This window comes from Sinocyclocheilus anshuiensis, unplaced genomic scaffold, assembly GCF_001515605.1.
Source record: "Sinocyclocheilus anshuiensis isolate Anshui unplaced genomic scaffold, SAMN03320099.WGS_v1.1 scaffold130, whole genome shotgun sequence".
Classification (NCBI taxonomy): domain Eukaryota; kingdom Metazoa; phylum Chordata; class Actinopteri; order Cypriniformes; family Cyprinidae; genus Sinocyclocheilus; species Sinocyclocheilus anshuiensis.
In genome coordinates this window covers 1,511,974-1,527,273 of record NW_015544207.1, presented here as the reverse complement: position 1 = coordinate 1,527,273, position 15,300 = coordinate 1,511,974, and the positions used below count along the sequence as shown (strand labels likewise).

Below are 15,300 nucleotides of genomic sequence, written 5' to 3'. Positions count from 1 at the left end.
ATAGATAGATAGATAGACAGACAGACAGACAGACAGATAGATGGACGGACGGACGGACAGACAGACACTGGAAGACAACCGTGCTGAAAGACTGTAATTGTAATTTTCCCTCATGCAGTCAGGCAACAAAATCGATGACAATAATTAGATGTGTGTGTCTGTATTAATTGTGTCATTCTGTGTGCATGCTGTACTGTCTCAGCAGGTGTCTGTAATCCCAGTTCAAAAACTTTCAGATACAGTGAAAGCATCTTTGGGTTTATGTTGTTGCTGTGCAGATAATGCATTTTCCTTTGGCCTGATCTATTTGTATCCTAAACAGGCATGGACACCTCCAGTGGTGCCCGGGTGGTGAAGCCTTCCTCGGGCTTGTCAAAGAGGCGCACTGCCAAACAGGCCCACCCCGCAGAGATGCCCCGAATGGGCAGCACTGAAAACGACAATCACAGTAAGAACGCAAGCTGCTTGCTTGGGTTTAAAAATACAATAAAGATTTTCAACTAACACACACAGGGCATGTAAAATGTTAACAAATCATTGGTTTATGCAGGTGGCATTTACCAAAAATTGTTGTTTACACGGTAGGCATATTAAAAAGGAATAACCAACTTTGTAGAATCGTTGACTTCATTTCAGATTTTTGTTTGCACAGTCTGTGGAGTACATTTGCACGTTAAAAGAGCTGAGTTACAACTGCACACTTGCTTCAACCTGTTTGACATCTCTGAGGTTTTGACAAGCGATTTCACACTTGTGTGCTTAAGAGAGGAAATGATGGCTGCCTTATTATGGTGAAAGCAAGGTGTTTTGACAGATGGGAGTAAGGTTGTTTTTAATGTCAGTGAAATACATACCATCTCCCTGCATGGCTGAACTTTAGTCCTGTACACATGTTCAGTGCTGGAGTAAAACTGAATATTGTGTCATTTCCTCTGCATTCCTAAGCAAAGTATTGAACAAAACCGTTTAAATGGACAAGTGGAATGGAAAGAAGTGGTTAAAAGGAGATATTATGCAGTATAGCACTGATAACAGCTGCTATAATCTCATTGTCATTGATAAGATAGACATTACTCTGGGTCAGTGTTAGTAGGGCTGCAATGAACAGTGACTAAATCAACAATTATTTGAATGATTATTAAAAATGCAAAATGCATCCATTGCATCCAAAATGTCTCTTGATTGACTCTTCAGCTCAGCTGTAGAGTTAAAAAAGTGTTTTTTTTTTTAACTGCTAGATGTTCAATGGTAGTACTGGCAGTACATGTTTTATTAATTATTTCTGAAATAAATAAATAAAATATGCATTAAACAAAAATATACAATTAAGTTAATTGCAACCAAACCTAAGTTTAGGAAGCTAAAGTTCCACTACATGTTTTATTATCCGAGTTTCTGTCCACATATTTTTATGTAAATTTCATTCTGAAATGCCAGAATTTCTATTTTGCGCCAGTTTCCATGGAAGATATGATTTTGTTCTCTTGATGCAAACTGTTTTTCCTGCTTTTTGTGTTTTTTTTTTGTTTTTGCAGTATTCCAATCTTTAAAATTTTAAGCTTTAATGTACATATAGCGTACATTTTTTTGACCCCATCATTTTTAATCAAATTGTCCAACACTGTCTCAAAATCCAATCAACAACCGATGCACACAACCAAGTCCCTGTCCTACATTTTTCTATAACATTCAGATCAGATGTAGCCTACATCACAATATTGAAGAAAAAGTCTGTCAATACTTGTGTTTCATTGAGACAGTACTTTGGACTCTCTATTGCCATTTTTAAACAAAAAAATTTGGGTAACACTTCAGTATAGATTCTCACTATTAACTACTTGCTTATTAGCATGCCTATTATTAACATATTGGCTGTTTATTAGTACTTATAAAGCACATATTCTGCACGATCACATTCTACATCTCTAATACTACCCAATACCTCATCTTAACAACTACCATAGTAACTACTAATAAGCAGCAAATTAGGAGTGTATTGAGGTAAATGTCATAAATGGTTTGTTAATAGCAAGAATTGGACCTTAAAATAAAGTGTGACCAAAAATTGCAAGTTACTAGCAGTGTTTTTATCGTTAATGTTGCCAACATCAATATTACTTTGTGTACTTAGCCATAATTTGTGTTGCTTATTAGCATGCCTATTATTAACATATTGGCTGTTTATTAGTACTTATAAAGCACATATTCTGCACGATCACATTCTACATCTCTAATACTACCCAATACCTCAACTTAACAACTACCATAGTAACTACTAATAAGCAGCAAATTAGGAGTTTATTGAGGTAAATGTCATAAATGGTTTGTTAATAGCAAGAATTGGACCTTAAAATAAAGTGTGACCAAAAATTGCAAGTTACTAGCAGTGTTTTTATCGTTAATGTTGCCAACATCAATATTACTTTGTGTACTTAGCCATAATTTGTGTGTAGTAAAGTTATCTTTCAATTTCACATAATACATCGCATGTAAGAATTTATGTAAGAACATTGCATGACATGACCATACAAAGACGAAATCCGATCTGACAGCTCAAATTCTAAATCGTTATTATAAGCTTTCCATTGTGAATCGGGGTAAGGCAAGGACACAGTTATGAATTCAGATTTTTTTATGTACTCAGTAATTGTTTCTTGTTAATTTTTAACTGTTCAGCTGTTCATTAAAAAAAAAAACCTTCCATAGTGCACCTTTAAGTAAATTAAAATGTGATGATTTTCTCATTATGCAATGCAAGTATCATAGCAAAGTATGCAAATACATTGACAGGACACAATATCATTATGTTGCATTAAGCCACGCATACAATGCAACATTATAGGCTCTAACATGCTCTTAAGAGTGTGTCTGGAGCTGTGTCTGCAGTGTTTTAATGTTGACGCTAAGTGTTACACCCCAGTTCTAGAGCGAGAGATATTCTGACATGAAGCAACTATAACTCACATCCAGACCACCAATCTGATGCACAATTAGGGAAATGTCGTAATTGAGTATGTGTATGTATTGCTGTTTAACGAGCTCTTGTGAGAAAACGAGCAATGTTTCAGCGTTCTGGTCCATTCACTCCACTACCATCGCTCGTTTCTGTTTTTTGGCAATTAAGTGCTTTGAAAGGGAATAAGAGGAAGTTCCATATTCATGATTTTTTGTTGTCAGTATTAGGCCTGCATGGGCATTATTAGTCGCAAATTGAGGATCTCTCTGGTACCCATAATTTGATGGGCTTTAATGATAATGGATTTTTTTGCTAAATGGAGAGGCTTATGGTACTACAATTATGTGATTCAGCTGTTTAATTTGGTAAATGTAAAATGTGCCAACTGTTGCACAGTTTTGGTAAGTAAGCTAAATTTGAACGAGAGCTTGTGCAGCTACTGCTTTGAACTTAAAAAATCCCATAATTCTTTGCTCAGAGTGAAGCGAAAGCAGCCTGGCAAAGATCTGGTGGAAAACAAACTTGGCGCTGATTCACAAATGAGCTGGGAGAATGATATTTGTGCCGGGCCATGCTGTTTGAATTTTTCTGCGGATTGTGAAGAGCATTTTATTGCTTTCACAGCGTCAGGCCAGGCTGTCTCTGCTGGAGAATATTTATCGCTGAGTTTGCAGCCCCCTATATGCTGAGCACCTCTCCTCGACTCAGACTACATGTTCAAAAGCAGGTTCCTAATGCATTAATTTAACACTCGCCGGAATGGATGTCGGCTTTGTAGAACAACAACCTGCCATTAGTATTTCCACCGAGCGCTGAATGCCGTCTATACAATAATAAGTGACACAGGGAATTGATGAAGTGGCTTAGGGGGTTAATTGATTAATTGACACACATTATATTCTTATCAGGGTTTTTATTGATGGCTCTTTCAAGGGAAGACTATTAAGAGTGTGTTTTTCCTTGCATTGAGAATGATTTACATTATGGAAAAAGGAGATTTTCAGTTTATTTACATATTCTTTTTGGCTTCCTATTTGTGGCCTGTGGTTGTGGCTACTGCTTTTAACTTGTAAACAATGTGTCTGGAAGGAATTCAGACATAAACAATAGCATTTCCTAGCTGTGGTTTTGATGTCACAATGCCACTGATTAGTCAGTCGAACCCGAAGCATTCAGTCCAGCCTCCCTGGGATGTGGGTTAAAGGGATAGTTCACCCAAAAATGAAACTTTGATGTTTATCTGCTTACCCCCAGGGCATCCAAGATGTAGGTGACTTTGTTTCTTCTGTAGAACACAAACGGAGATTTTTAACTCCAGCCGTTGCAGTCTATCAGTCGTATAATGCATGGCAATGGTAACAAAATCTGCACAAGACTGTCTACATTATAAAATATATCTGGTCTATCACAATCTAAAATAGAATCCATATCCTCCAGCTTTATATGTGCATTTATGTGCATTCTGTACTGGGATACTGATTCACGGCATCCTCTCACCTCATCAGTTGACTCACTCCTGTATCCACAGCGCCTCTCCATGACAACAAGGTTGCATCATCCCTGGACCAGTGCGGAGCTAATTTGCTAGCCGGCAGCTATCTATACCATTCAGAGTGAGAGCTTTCTTGTGATATATGACTTGACTTTTTTGTGAAAAATATATAAAATACACATTCTTCGTAAAAATTATTCGCAATGGTTAGGCGGAAATTCGTGTGTGGGACGAATACATTTCTAAGCTTAATTTTACTGCTTTATGAATATAAAAACCAAAAGGAATGGTATTCTTTGTAAAGAAGACACTCCAAGCTTTCAAATGAACCCATATATGGGCTGATACCATATAAGGAAGGCTATGTAAATGAAGCATAAAAATTTTTAACCCGTATCCGGGTCCGCAGAGTTTAACTGGTTTTAATGTAAACTACACCAGAGCGCGTACACATCTCACGCACCGGATGCCGTGCACGCGCTCAAAGCAGTTGGATATAGTGGTGTATTAGAGGTAAAATATGAGATAAATACTGTTCGGTTTCTCGCACAAACCGATCGTTTCGTGTCTTAGGACATCAATGTGTCGTCACGAGCCACAGGGTTTAATTTGGATTTGTCTGTGCATGTTTTTTTTACTCTCATAGATTTTGTTACCATTGCCATGCATTATACGACTGATAGACTGCAACGGCTGGAGTTAAAAATCTCAGTTTGTGTTCTACTGAAGAAACAAAGTCACCTACATCTTGGATGCCCTGGGGGTAAGCAGATAAACATCAAATTTTCATTTTTGGGTGAACTATCCCTTTAACCCAAAGTATCGCTTGTGTGTGAAAGTGTGTACGTGTTTGCGAGACAGTGCATGGCTTCTTCTGCCAAGGGTGCGAGACACTTGTCTGGTCTCAGGCTGTTAGATGTCAGCAGCTGCATAGCACAGTTGCAGCTGTTTAGTTTCTTATGTCTGGAATGGCTTTATCTTACTTTCAAGGGGCTGTGTTCAACACGTTTGTAGCATTTTAATTTTTCCCCCTGAAGTCCATTTGTAATTACAGAAGAACCAATATTAGGTTTGGCTGTATGAGCCTAATATTGCATTGAATATTAATAGAAAGATAAAACAGTCAAATATTAAGTCACATTACCTGTGACACTGTCGAAATTGCACTGGTGTAATAGTGTTGCTGGATGCACTATATTTAGAGACCAACCAGATGGAGCCATTTATCTGTAAACATGATATGTAATAACTGATAAGCAATGGAAAAGTTTGAATATCTGTAAGCAATGTTGGTCAAAACGATTTTCGATTTTCCGAGGTGTTATTGCCTGATAATAACATCAGTAGCAATGCCGAATAACATACCATTCATCTGGGAACTGGAGGCCGGCACTTCTTTCACATCTCTCATATCACACTGACCACACTCTCTCTAATTTAATTCAAACAGTTATTTGCCACGGACACAATGTGTGGTTTCATGAGTCACAATACAGGAGTGAATTACAGTGACCAAAGACTGTTCAGTGATTTTAACTAAACCACCTTAAACAGAGCTGTCGTGTTTTGTTTTTGTTTGGAAGGCTACTTTGCAGAGAGCACTCTTGAAAGGTTGCCATGTCCTCTTTTAATCAATGATTATTAAGTATCTCTGGGTTTGTTGTTTGGGCTCGGCTCATGAAGCAATCCAGTTTATGGAGTTAATAAAGTAGGCAGGTGCGGGACGCTATATTTTGGTACGTGGCTTATTTTCAAGATAACGCAATTGGGTTTGAGTTTATTATGTTCATATTTGTTCTTGTTGTTTTTTCTAGCAAGATCTGGCAACACTGAGTTCAAATGTACCGTGACTTCTTGCACTGCACATACAAAAGAGACACAACTCGCGTTAAAATATGTCATTAACAACAAGTTGCTCAGTTCAGTTCTGTACACACTGTGTTGAATTTTTGTAAAATGTGGTTGTCATTACCTGCGTTTTTCATTTGTTAATTCGGTTGTAGAATGCAGTGGTCACTTTCATAAATTACTGTGTGTGTGTGTGTAGAGAACAGGATTAAACACTAAAAGTTATATTGACAACTGAATTTAGCTGCAGTGTGTGTGTGGCCATCGACTGTATTTATCGTAAAATGAAGGACTAAAGTATTAAAGGCATAGTTCACCCAAAAATGAAAATTACCCCATGATTTACTCATCCTCCAGCCATCCTATGTGTATATGACTTTCTTCTTTCAGACGAATGCAGTCAAAGTTATATTAAAAACCATCTTGGCTCTTCCAAGATTTATAATGGCAGTAAATGTGTGTAGAGATTTTGAAGCAAAATAAAGTGCATCCATCCATAATAAAAATTGCTCCACATGACTCCGGAGGGCTAATAAAGGCCTTCTGAAGTGAATCGATGCATTTGTGTTGGAACAATATTCATAATTAAAACTTTATAAACAGTAATATCTAGCTTTTGCTAACTGTCATATGCATGCTCATGAGAGAGTAGTGCTTCAGCATAGAGATTCGTTTATAATTTTTTAAATATGGATATTTTTCTCATACAAAATAACCCCCCCGGAGCCATGTGGAGCACTTTTTATGATGGATAGATGCACTTTAAAATTTCGACACCCATTCACTGCCATTATAAAGCTTGGAAGAGCCAGGACATTTTTAATATAACTCTGATTGTATTTGTCTGAAAGAAGAAAGTCATATACACCTAGGATGACTTGAGGGTGAGTAAATCATGGGGTAATTTTCATTTTTGGGTGAACTATCCCTTTAATAGTAGGCCTGCGGTAATATTGTTGAAGTCTTCATCTTTTTGCCAGAAATACTGTTTTGTACTCTGTAATGGATTGAAGATAATAAACAAGCATGATTTTAAAATGCTTTCTTCTCAAATAACTTTTTATGCCCTCTTCATTATTTATGTGGTGAAAAGCTGTGTAATTAGTGATATGACTGTACATTATGCTTTAAATGTCTGAACTTGGTCTAGGCTCAATGCAGTTTGTTTGGAACTGTTTTTTTTTTTTTTGTGGAAGCTTTATATTTAAAGAGCTCAGATCAATATTTTGTGTCTAATTATTTACTCATGTGGCAAGTAGCTGTGTAATAAACGGGATACCTGTACATCCAGCCAGTTGTTATCAGAGAATGAATCATAAAATCCTGTGTTCAATGATGTACATTACAATGTCTACACACCCCTATTAAACCTGAAAGGTTTTGAGATGTAAAAAAGTGATTCGTTTGTTACTTGAATTTTTGTAGAATATTGCATTAAAGGTGGAAAACATAATTTATCTTGGAGTCATTTTAATCTCAAAAATGTGAATTTTAAGAGGAGTTTAGACGTTCCACAGACATAGTTCCTTCTGCACTACTTGATCAACAGTGTGTTTTAGCTGTTTGTTTTTGGGGGGAAATTGGAGCAATTTGTCTTTTTCTACATTTACTGTAGGAGTTCTTGATCACACAGGTAGGCATAAAAACATTTTGTATAATTCCAACAATTTTGTTTTGTATATAGTGTGAAATATGAATTGTAGCAAACTCATTTAAAGCCCACAGATCCCCACTGGGGAATTTGCTGTCTTCTTTTCATTATATACTTGGCTCTTGCTAGAGTGATCTCATAGTACTTGAGAAAACATATTTTCTGAATTATATCACCCATTAGATTCCAGTAGATAATAAAACACTCAGCTTTAACTGGAAATAAAAACAAAAGAAAAGAAAAACATAGTAAAGTAAAATAAAAAGAACTGGTTAAAGTCAACCAGTGTTATCACTGAGATACTATTACAATTTATATTGATAATTTAAAGCGTTTTTTTAATTCACTATTTTATATATTTTTCATTTATAAATTAAAACAATAACATGTTTAGCTAGCTAAAAAAGTTCGTTTATTTAATTTCAAGTAACAAAATGTTTTTTTTTATTTAGTTTTAGCTTTAGTTAACTAAAACCATGAATTCAAGTCAAATAAAATAATGACATAATATATGTATATATAATAGAATAGAGTTGTAATATAGCTTGAATTAATGTAGAAAGTATTGAATATGACGGAATCACTGTATTACACCAGTGAAAGTGAATTTTAAGATTCACATGCATGTAGAATTAGCTCTTCGAACTATAAAAAAAAACTTTTAATCAGTATTTTTGTCTTTTCTTGTAAAAATATTTACAAAATAAATATTTAAACATTCTTACGATAAAGTTACCAGGAAAGCTTAGCTCCTTTTCTTTTTCTTTTCATTATATTTACAATAACTTTTTTCTAGCATAAAAGCATAAAGATTATTACATTTTTGTGCTTAAAACAAGAAAAACCAATTTGACAGTGTAAAAAAATGTATGAAATTATTTTTTTACAGTGTGTTCACTTTTTGCAGTATGTATGAACTGTACTGCCCATTAATAAAGCCCCATGTCATAGTTTTCCTCCCTTTCTCCTTCACTATCTCTGAAACTATTTATCTCTGTCTCTCTCCTGTGGAAAGCTGAATGATCGCAGTGCTTGCCGATGCTTTGGAAAGCCTTTGGCAGCAGCTGTGTGCAGTTGGCCAGTGCAGCTGAAAGAGGCAGTAGGAACAAATAAGGTCATTCTTACTGACTGCTGTAATTGTAGTGAGTGCGGAGCAGACAAACTTTTTGTGTGAGTGTAACATATGCCTCTGTATAATTGGCCTCTTTCCTGTCAGAGAGACTGGAAAAATTATTACATACAGCATACGAAAGAATAATTTCATTTTTTGGCTCAAGGTTAACTCGGAGTTATATATGACTGCATTCGTTTAGCAAAAACAGGCAAATTGAAAACATATCAGTCTGAAAGTTCTTTGGTGACACTAGAATAACTTTATATTAAGTAATGCTTAACAGATCATTAGTTTGCTTGCATGCATTCAAGTTACAAAAGTCTTGAAACTTTGATTCAGATATTTTCATTCACAGAGTCTATACAAAAAATATTTCGTCATAATGTTGTAATGTCAGTACAGTTATTTAAAGCACGCTTTTCAAGAATTTCATAGAAATATGTTTAGCATATATACACTACCATTCAAAAGTTTAGGGTTGGTAAGATTTTTTTATGTTTTTGAAAGAAGTCTCTTACGCTCACCAAGGTTTGATAAAAAATACTGTAAAAACAGTAATATTGTGAAAAATTATTACAATTCAAAATAACTGGTTTCTATTTGAATATTTTGTAAAATGTAATTCATTCCTGTGATGCAAAGCTGAATTTTCAGCATCATTACTCCAGTCTTCAGTGTCACATGATCCTTCAGAAATCATTCTAATATGCTGATTTGCTGAAACATTGATGATTATAATATGGTTATTTGCAGAAACATTTCTGATTATCAATGATGAAAACAGTTGTGCTGCTTAATATATTTGTGGGAACTTTGATACATTATTTACTTGAAATGTAAATCTTTTGTAACATTATTAATGTCTTTGCTGTCATTTTTAATCAATTTTATTGCATCCTCCTTGCTGAATAAAAGTATTAAAACCTTACAGACCCCCCAACTTACAAAGCCCTATAGTTAACTAAAACAAATATATACACACTGTACCCTCAATAAGTATTGGGACAGTAAAGACAAAATTGCTCTGTTTGCTGTGGAGTCAAGAAATCTGTAAATATGAATAAAAGGTGAATATGAGACAAAACTACAGAATGTCTTATTTTATTATTGGGTGATTCAACACATAGATGTTTTACCAGCTAAGAAGATCAGCACTTTTAGAGTTTCATCCCCCTATCTGATGTGAGCATAAGTATTGGGACAGTTGCCTCACAGGTCTTTCTAAGTGATCAGCTGTGTCCTGTTGCATTAATTCTTCAGATATTAAAAGCAGGGAATGTGTCGTATCAGTTATATCCATTGCTTCTGCATTCTAAGTCTTGCATTCGATGACAATACACACAAACCAGGATGAAGACGAGGGAGCTGACTTTGAGAAAAAAGCAAGCAATTTGGATGCTAAAAGAAAAGTCAATTAGAGCTACACAGCAAGATGCAAACCTCTGATCAGCAAGTTTGCAAAAAAGCACAAATGTGAGCCAGTAGAGATTTGGAAGGGAGTTTTATGGACAGATGAGACAAAGATGAACCTTTATCTAAGTGACGGGAAAGCAAAAGTGTGGAGAAAATGGGAACTGCAAATGATCCTAAGGCATACTGCCTCATCTGTAAAGCAGGTGGAGGTTGTGTCATGGCATGGGCATGCATAGCTGTCTCTGATGACTTAATGTATGATGCCAGTAGCAGAATGATTGCAGAATTGTACAGAAACATCTTGGCTACCAATGTTCAAGAAAATGCCACCAGATTCATTGGGAAGCGCTTCATATTGCATCAGGACAATGACCCAAAACACCCTGCCAGTTCAGTCAAGGAGTTTATCAGGGCAAAGAAATGGAAAGTCTTAGAATGCCCAAATCAATCTCCAGATTTAAATCCGATTGAACATGAATTTCACCAGCTAAAGAGGAGACTAAATGCAGAAACTCCCCAAAACAAGCAACAGTTGGAATTGGCTGCATTAAAGGCTGGGAAAAGCATTTCAAAGGATAAGACCAAGAGTCTGGTGATGTCTATGGGTCGCAGACTCACTGCTCTGATTGCACGCAAGAGATCTGCAACTAAATAATAGCTTTTAATCTTTTACATCTGCCTTAAGTTCAACTGTCCCAATACTTATGCTCACATCAAATAGTGGGATGAACTCTAAAAGTCCTGTCCTTTTTATTTGGTAAAACATGTATGTGTTAAAACAGCTAATAATAAAATGAGACATTCTGTAGTTTTGTCTCATATTAATCTTTTAATCATATTTGCAGATGTCTTGACTACACAGCAAACAAAGAAATTTTGTTATTACTGTCCCAATACTTAAGGAGGGCACTGTACACACACACACACACACACACACACACACACTTTTTACTGTTCTAAAGTAAATAATTTAGACACTTTCTGGTTGTTAAACGCCACTGGATCACATCCATATATTTTGTACATTAGACTCTAGTCGCCTAATTCACAAATTCAGTGGCTGCTCTTTTATTGGATGGCGGTGTTGCTGTGCTGCTGATGCTGTCAGGTGGCAGGTCACTGGGGACGACGCAGCTCATTTCTGACCCACTGCATCGCGTCCATCTGTTCAAAGCCTGAGCGCCGCCCATTCCACACCGTTACTGAAGAGAGCTGCTAGGTGTGAAAACAAACTGCATCACATGCAGAAACAAAGTTTGAGTGTGTCTTTTTCAGCCTGGTATCTTTCCCTACTCTCTCTTATTAAAGCTTAACATTTAGGCTTAATATCACAGTACACCATGGAGTTGCATTTTAGGGCTAACAGTGCACAATTGGTGCTTACACCCTTTCAAATGTGCTAGTGTCAAGTGTTGCTTCATTGAGGGTTAAAATGGCTCAAACCTGGGGTTTAAAATAGGTTAAGTGTGAATTAATGATTTTTGTGCTTTTCTTTTGTGCCATAAAATGAATAGTCTCTTTATCCTGTATTTAGATAGTGTCAGACTGTTGACGTTATATCTTGATGACAGATGTGATAGTCCATCAAATACACATTATCATTTTCTTCTTTATCTGATAACCAGTCATTTTTGTTTGGCTTGCAGCTTTGTAAAATACCACCTGCTGGGCTCTTTTATAATTTAATTAACAGCAATGTTATACTTAATAAATTATATAACAGACGTTTGTGCACAAGGAATATTTTTAAAACAAACATAAAATGAAATCGCTGGGAAGCAAAACAAATTTCCCACAGGGAGGTCAACGTGGTTAAATAATAACTTTTGATTTTGTTTGCCCAGAATTAAAGACCACTTGCAATCAAAATAGGAGTTAAATGTTTATCAAATGTAGTTAATAGTGTTTTTGCTGTTCACTTTTATTTACAACCAAAAACAAAGATCAAACAATGAGGGCATATATTCACACAAGTGACGAGGGAATGAATTAAGCTTGTGTGAATGAATTTGTAATTCGTGGCTACGATATATGTATATTTTTCTCACATGACATGTGCGGGGCTCCACAGTATCGTATCTGCAGCTGTGGTTTGAATTTTGTTTTGGCAAAGACTTTCACTTTCCATTACTGACTCTTTGTTTTGACAATGGATGATTCCCTGAAAGTTACCGAGGGTTGCTGTTTAGAAGTCACACATGGTATAGTAGCCGGCCCTTGTTTTTATATTTACGGATATCACACAAACAAGAATAACATAACCCTACTATTTTCCAAGAATTCCAACCAGACAGGCTAAACCATAAATCATATGGTAGACATAACATAGTGAATCAGAATAAGACAAGAATATGAATTTGAACTTTAGGGTTCTACTTCAATAACATATTTTTTTTGTAGTGCAGATTTAACATAATTACATATTAGTTCATGATAATGTACAAAATGTCATTCATTCATTTCTTTTAAATCATTCGAAAACTTTTGATCTCTTCGGTTGCTCACATCATTGAGATTTGAACTATTGTTAAAGTTCAGTTCATTTGAATTTAAACCATGTTGCAATTTACATACTCATTGAAGCAAGAATCTGCTTGCATTTGGCACTTAAAGTCCATAGGCAGGCTAGGGGAACTCATATTAATGTTAAAAAACCTCATAAAGTGACATTTTCATGCCATGGGACCTTTAATTTAATTTTGTGTTAATTTTGAGAATGGGTTCATTTTTGGCCTTGAGGATTGTAAGTAAGGATGAATTGTACAAGTTTAGTGTTTGAACAGACATTATCTATTCATCAGGTGTAAACCAGTGTCTTCTAGATGAAGGCTCTTTTCTATTTTGGATTTGTCTAAAATTAGCTGTGAGCTGTGATGCCGTCTGGGAGTAAAAGAGGGGATGAAGAACTGACAGTAAACCCGAGTTTACACTAGTTATCTTAAAAGAATAGTTCAGTATCTCTTAGAATAGAGTGAAATATCTCTTTAAGTAAGATTTATTTTCAGAGTGTGTCAGTAAAGTGATTGTTACTGTAGCCATCTGTAATGTCACTTCACAGGGCAATAGCAGTGCTATCTTTCTACATTTAAACATTATAAGCCTATCATAAAATGTATTTAGTTTTGCTAGTTTTGCATAGATGTGTTAGTACTTGGAGAAATTGTTTTTTTTAGGCAAAATTCAATAGTCCTGTTGACACTAATGAGCTGCATTCCACATTAAAGGCGAGCAATGTTTTATGTTTTGTTACTTTATTAGTCTCATTTTCTCTTTGCTCTAAATGATGTGCTTAGTACTTTTGTCTTTTCCCACCACATAAATTCACCAGAAGAAAAATTATTTCTCCTTTATTTGTATAAGTGTAATGCATAAAAGAGCAATAAAAAACATTTTCATTTGAAATCTATCATCAATAACTCTTAAAATGTATTATTAAGTCTATGGGTTGTAACATCTAAGTGAAGCTTTTCAATATAAAAAGCACTCTTTTTGAGTGCGCGCGCTTGACAAAATATGCTTAGAAGTTCATACATCATTATGTAACTGTAAACAATGTCCTTCTGAGAAGTTTTATGCTGTCTTCTCATTGGTTTAAGTCCACTTTAGATATTTGGACATGAGCCATGAAGAGTAGATTCACTGGCTTTCTACAATCATGCCGATTCATACAGCATTGCTTTTACCCTGTGTTTTCAAAGTATTTCTTTTACATAAAAAAAACACTAACATTTTCCACCTCAAGACCGCATGCTGTATATGTGTGGAGAAATTACTGATGAGTAATTATTACATTTACCCACCTCTTGATGGAAAAAAATTCTGAGAAACGTGTTTTTTTTTTATCTCTCTTATGTTTTTGTGCTGCCCTGAACCCTGTTCTCATCTGGGAAAAGGCCAAAGCATAAGGAAATGAACAATGAGTCTTGAACATTGAGAGAAAGTGGAAAATGAAGAGGGGGGTCAGTGAGTCCAGCTGTTGGTTTTGATACTGTACACCCTTAATGGCTTCAGCAGACCCTCTATAGCTTCTTTGCTCAAACACTGTGCTGTATTAGTGTGTGTTTCTAGTTTTTAAGTTCGCACAAATTCTAGTGTTGGCTTAAAACAAAGGACTTGGTGTCCTCAGTGATTTTCTGTGCCGCGGCTCTGCTGTCTGGAATGGTTCTCAGTCAGATGATTTATTTGGTCCATCGCACACTTCAGACTGTTGCTGTGTCTAAACAACTCCAAAGCACTTCAAAACAACACAACCTTGTTTCTGCAAAGACATTCCGCATGTTTTCTACAAACAGCGTCTGGTCTGATGTGTTTACGTTTTACGTGGCGTGAGAAAGTGACACAGGCAAAAAAGCTACGCAAAATCCCATCTGAGCGATCAAACTGAAACAGATTTCCAGAAATGTGATTTGAATTGGATTTCAAACCACATATGAATGAATGTAGCTTGAAACGGATTTCTAAAAATCATATTATATGAGATTTTTTTGCCGTTCACACTTGCTAAATATGATCGGATTCCAATCAGGGGCCAGTTGCATAAACTGTGTAGACTAGTCTTAAAAAGTTAGGCTAGTCATCTATTTTTTTTCTTCAAGACTGGTCATAACTTTTTTAATTCAGTTATGAAAAGGTAGATTGGTCTTAATTGTATTGGAAAAGTAAGCCTGATTACCCCTTGGCAACTGCTAGTTGGTCAAACTAGTTCTTAAGACACAGTCTTAAATCCCTTTTCAAGAACTACAACGAATGGTTCGTTTGGACTACAGCGTTTGTTTTCCGGGCTTTGTGATATCACAAAGCGGCCCATTAGAATATCATTAAAATAA

General features: G+C 35.7%; 1 protein-coding gene across 1 annotated transcript in view; it reads left to right on the top strand.

Moving 5' to 3' along the window:
* LOC107697007 (zinc finger protein 512B-like) overlaps window positions 1-15,300 on the top strand; it is a 60,641-nt gene that overhangs the window by 3,442 nt on the left and 41,899 nt on the right. The window contains 1 exon segment of the mRNA XM_016497622.1: window positions 323-448. Coding sequence (XP_016353108.1) covers window positions 325-448 — 124 coding nt within the window. The 5' untranslated portion in view covers window positions 323-324.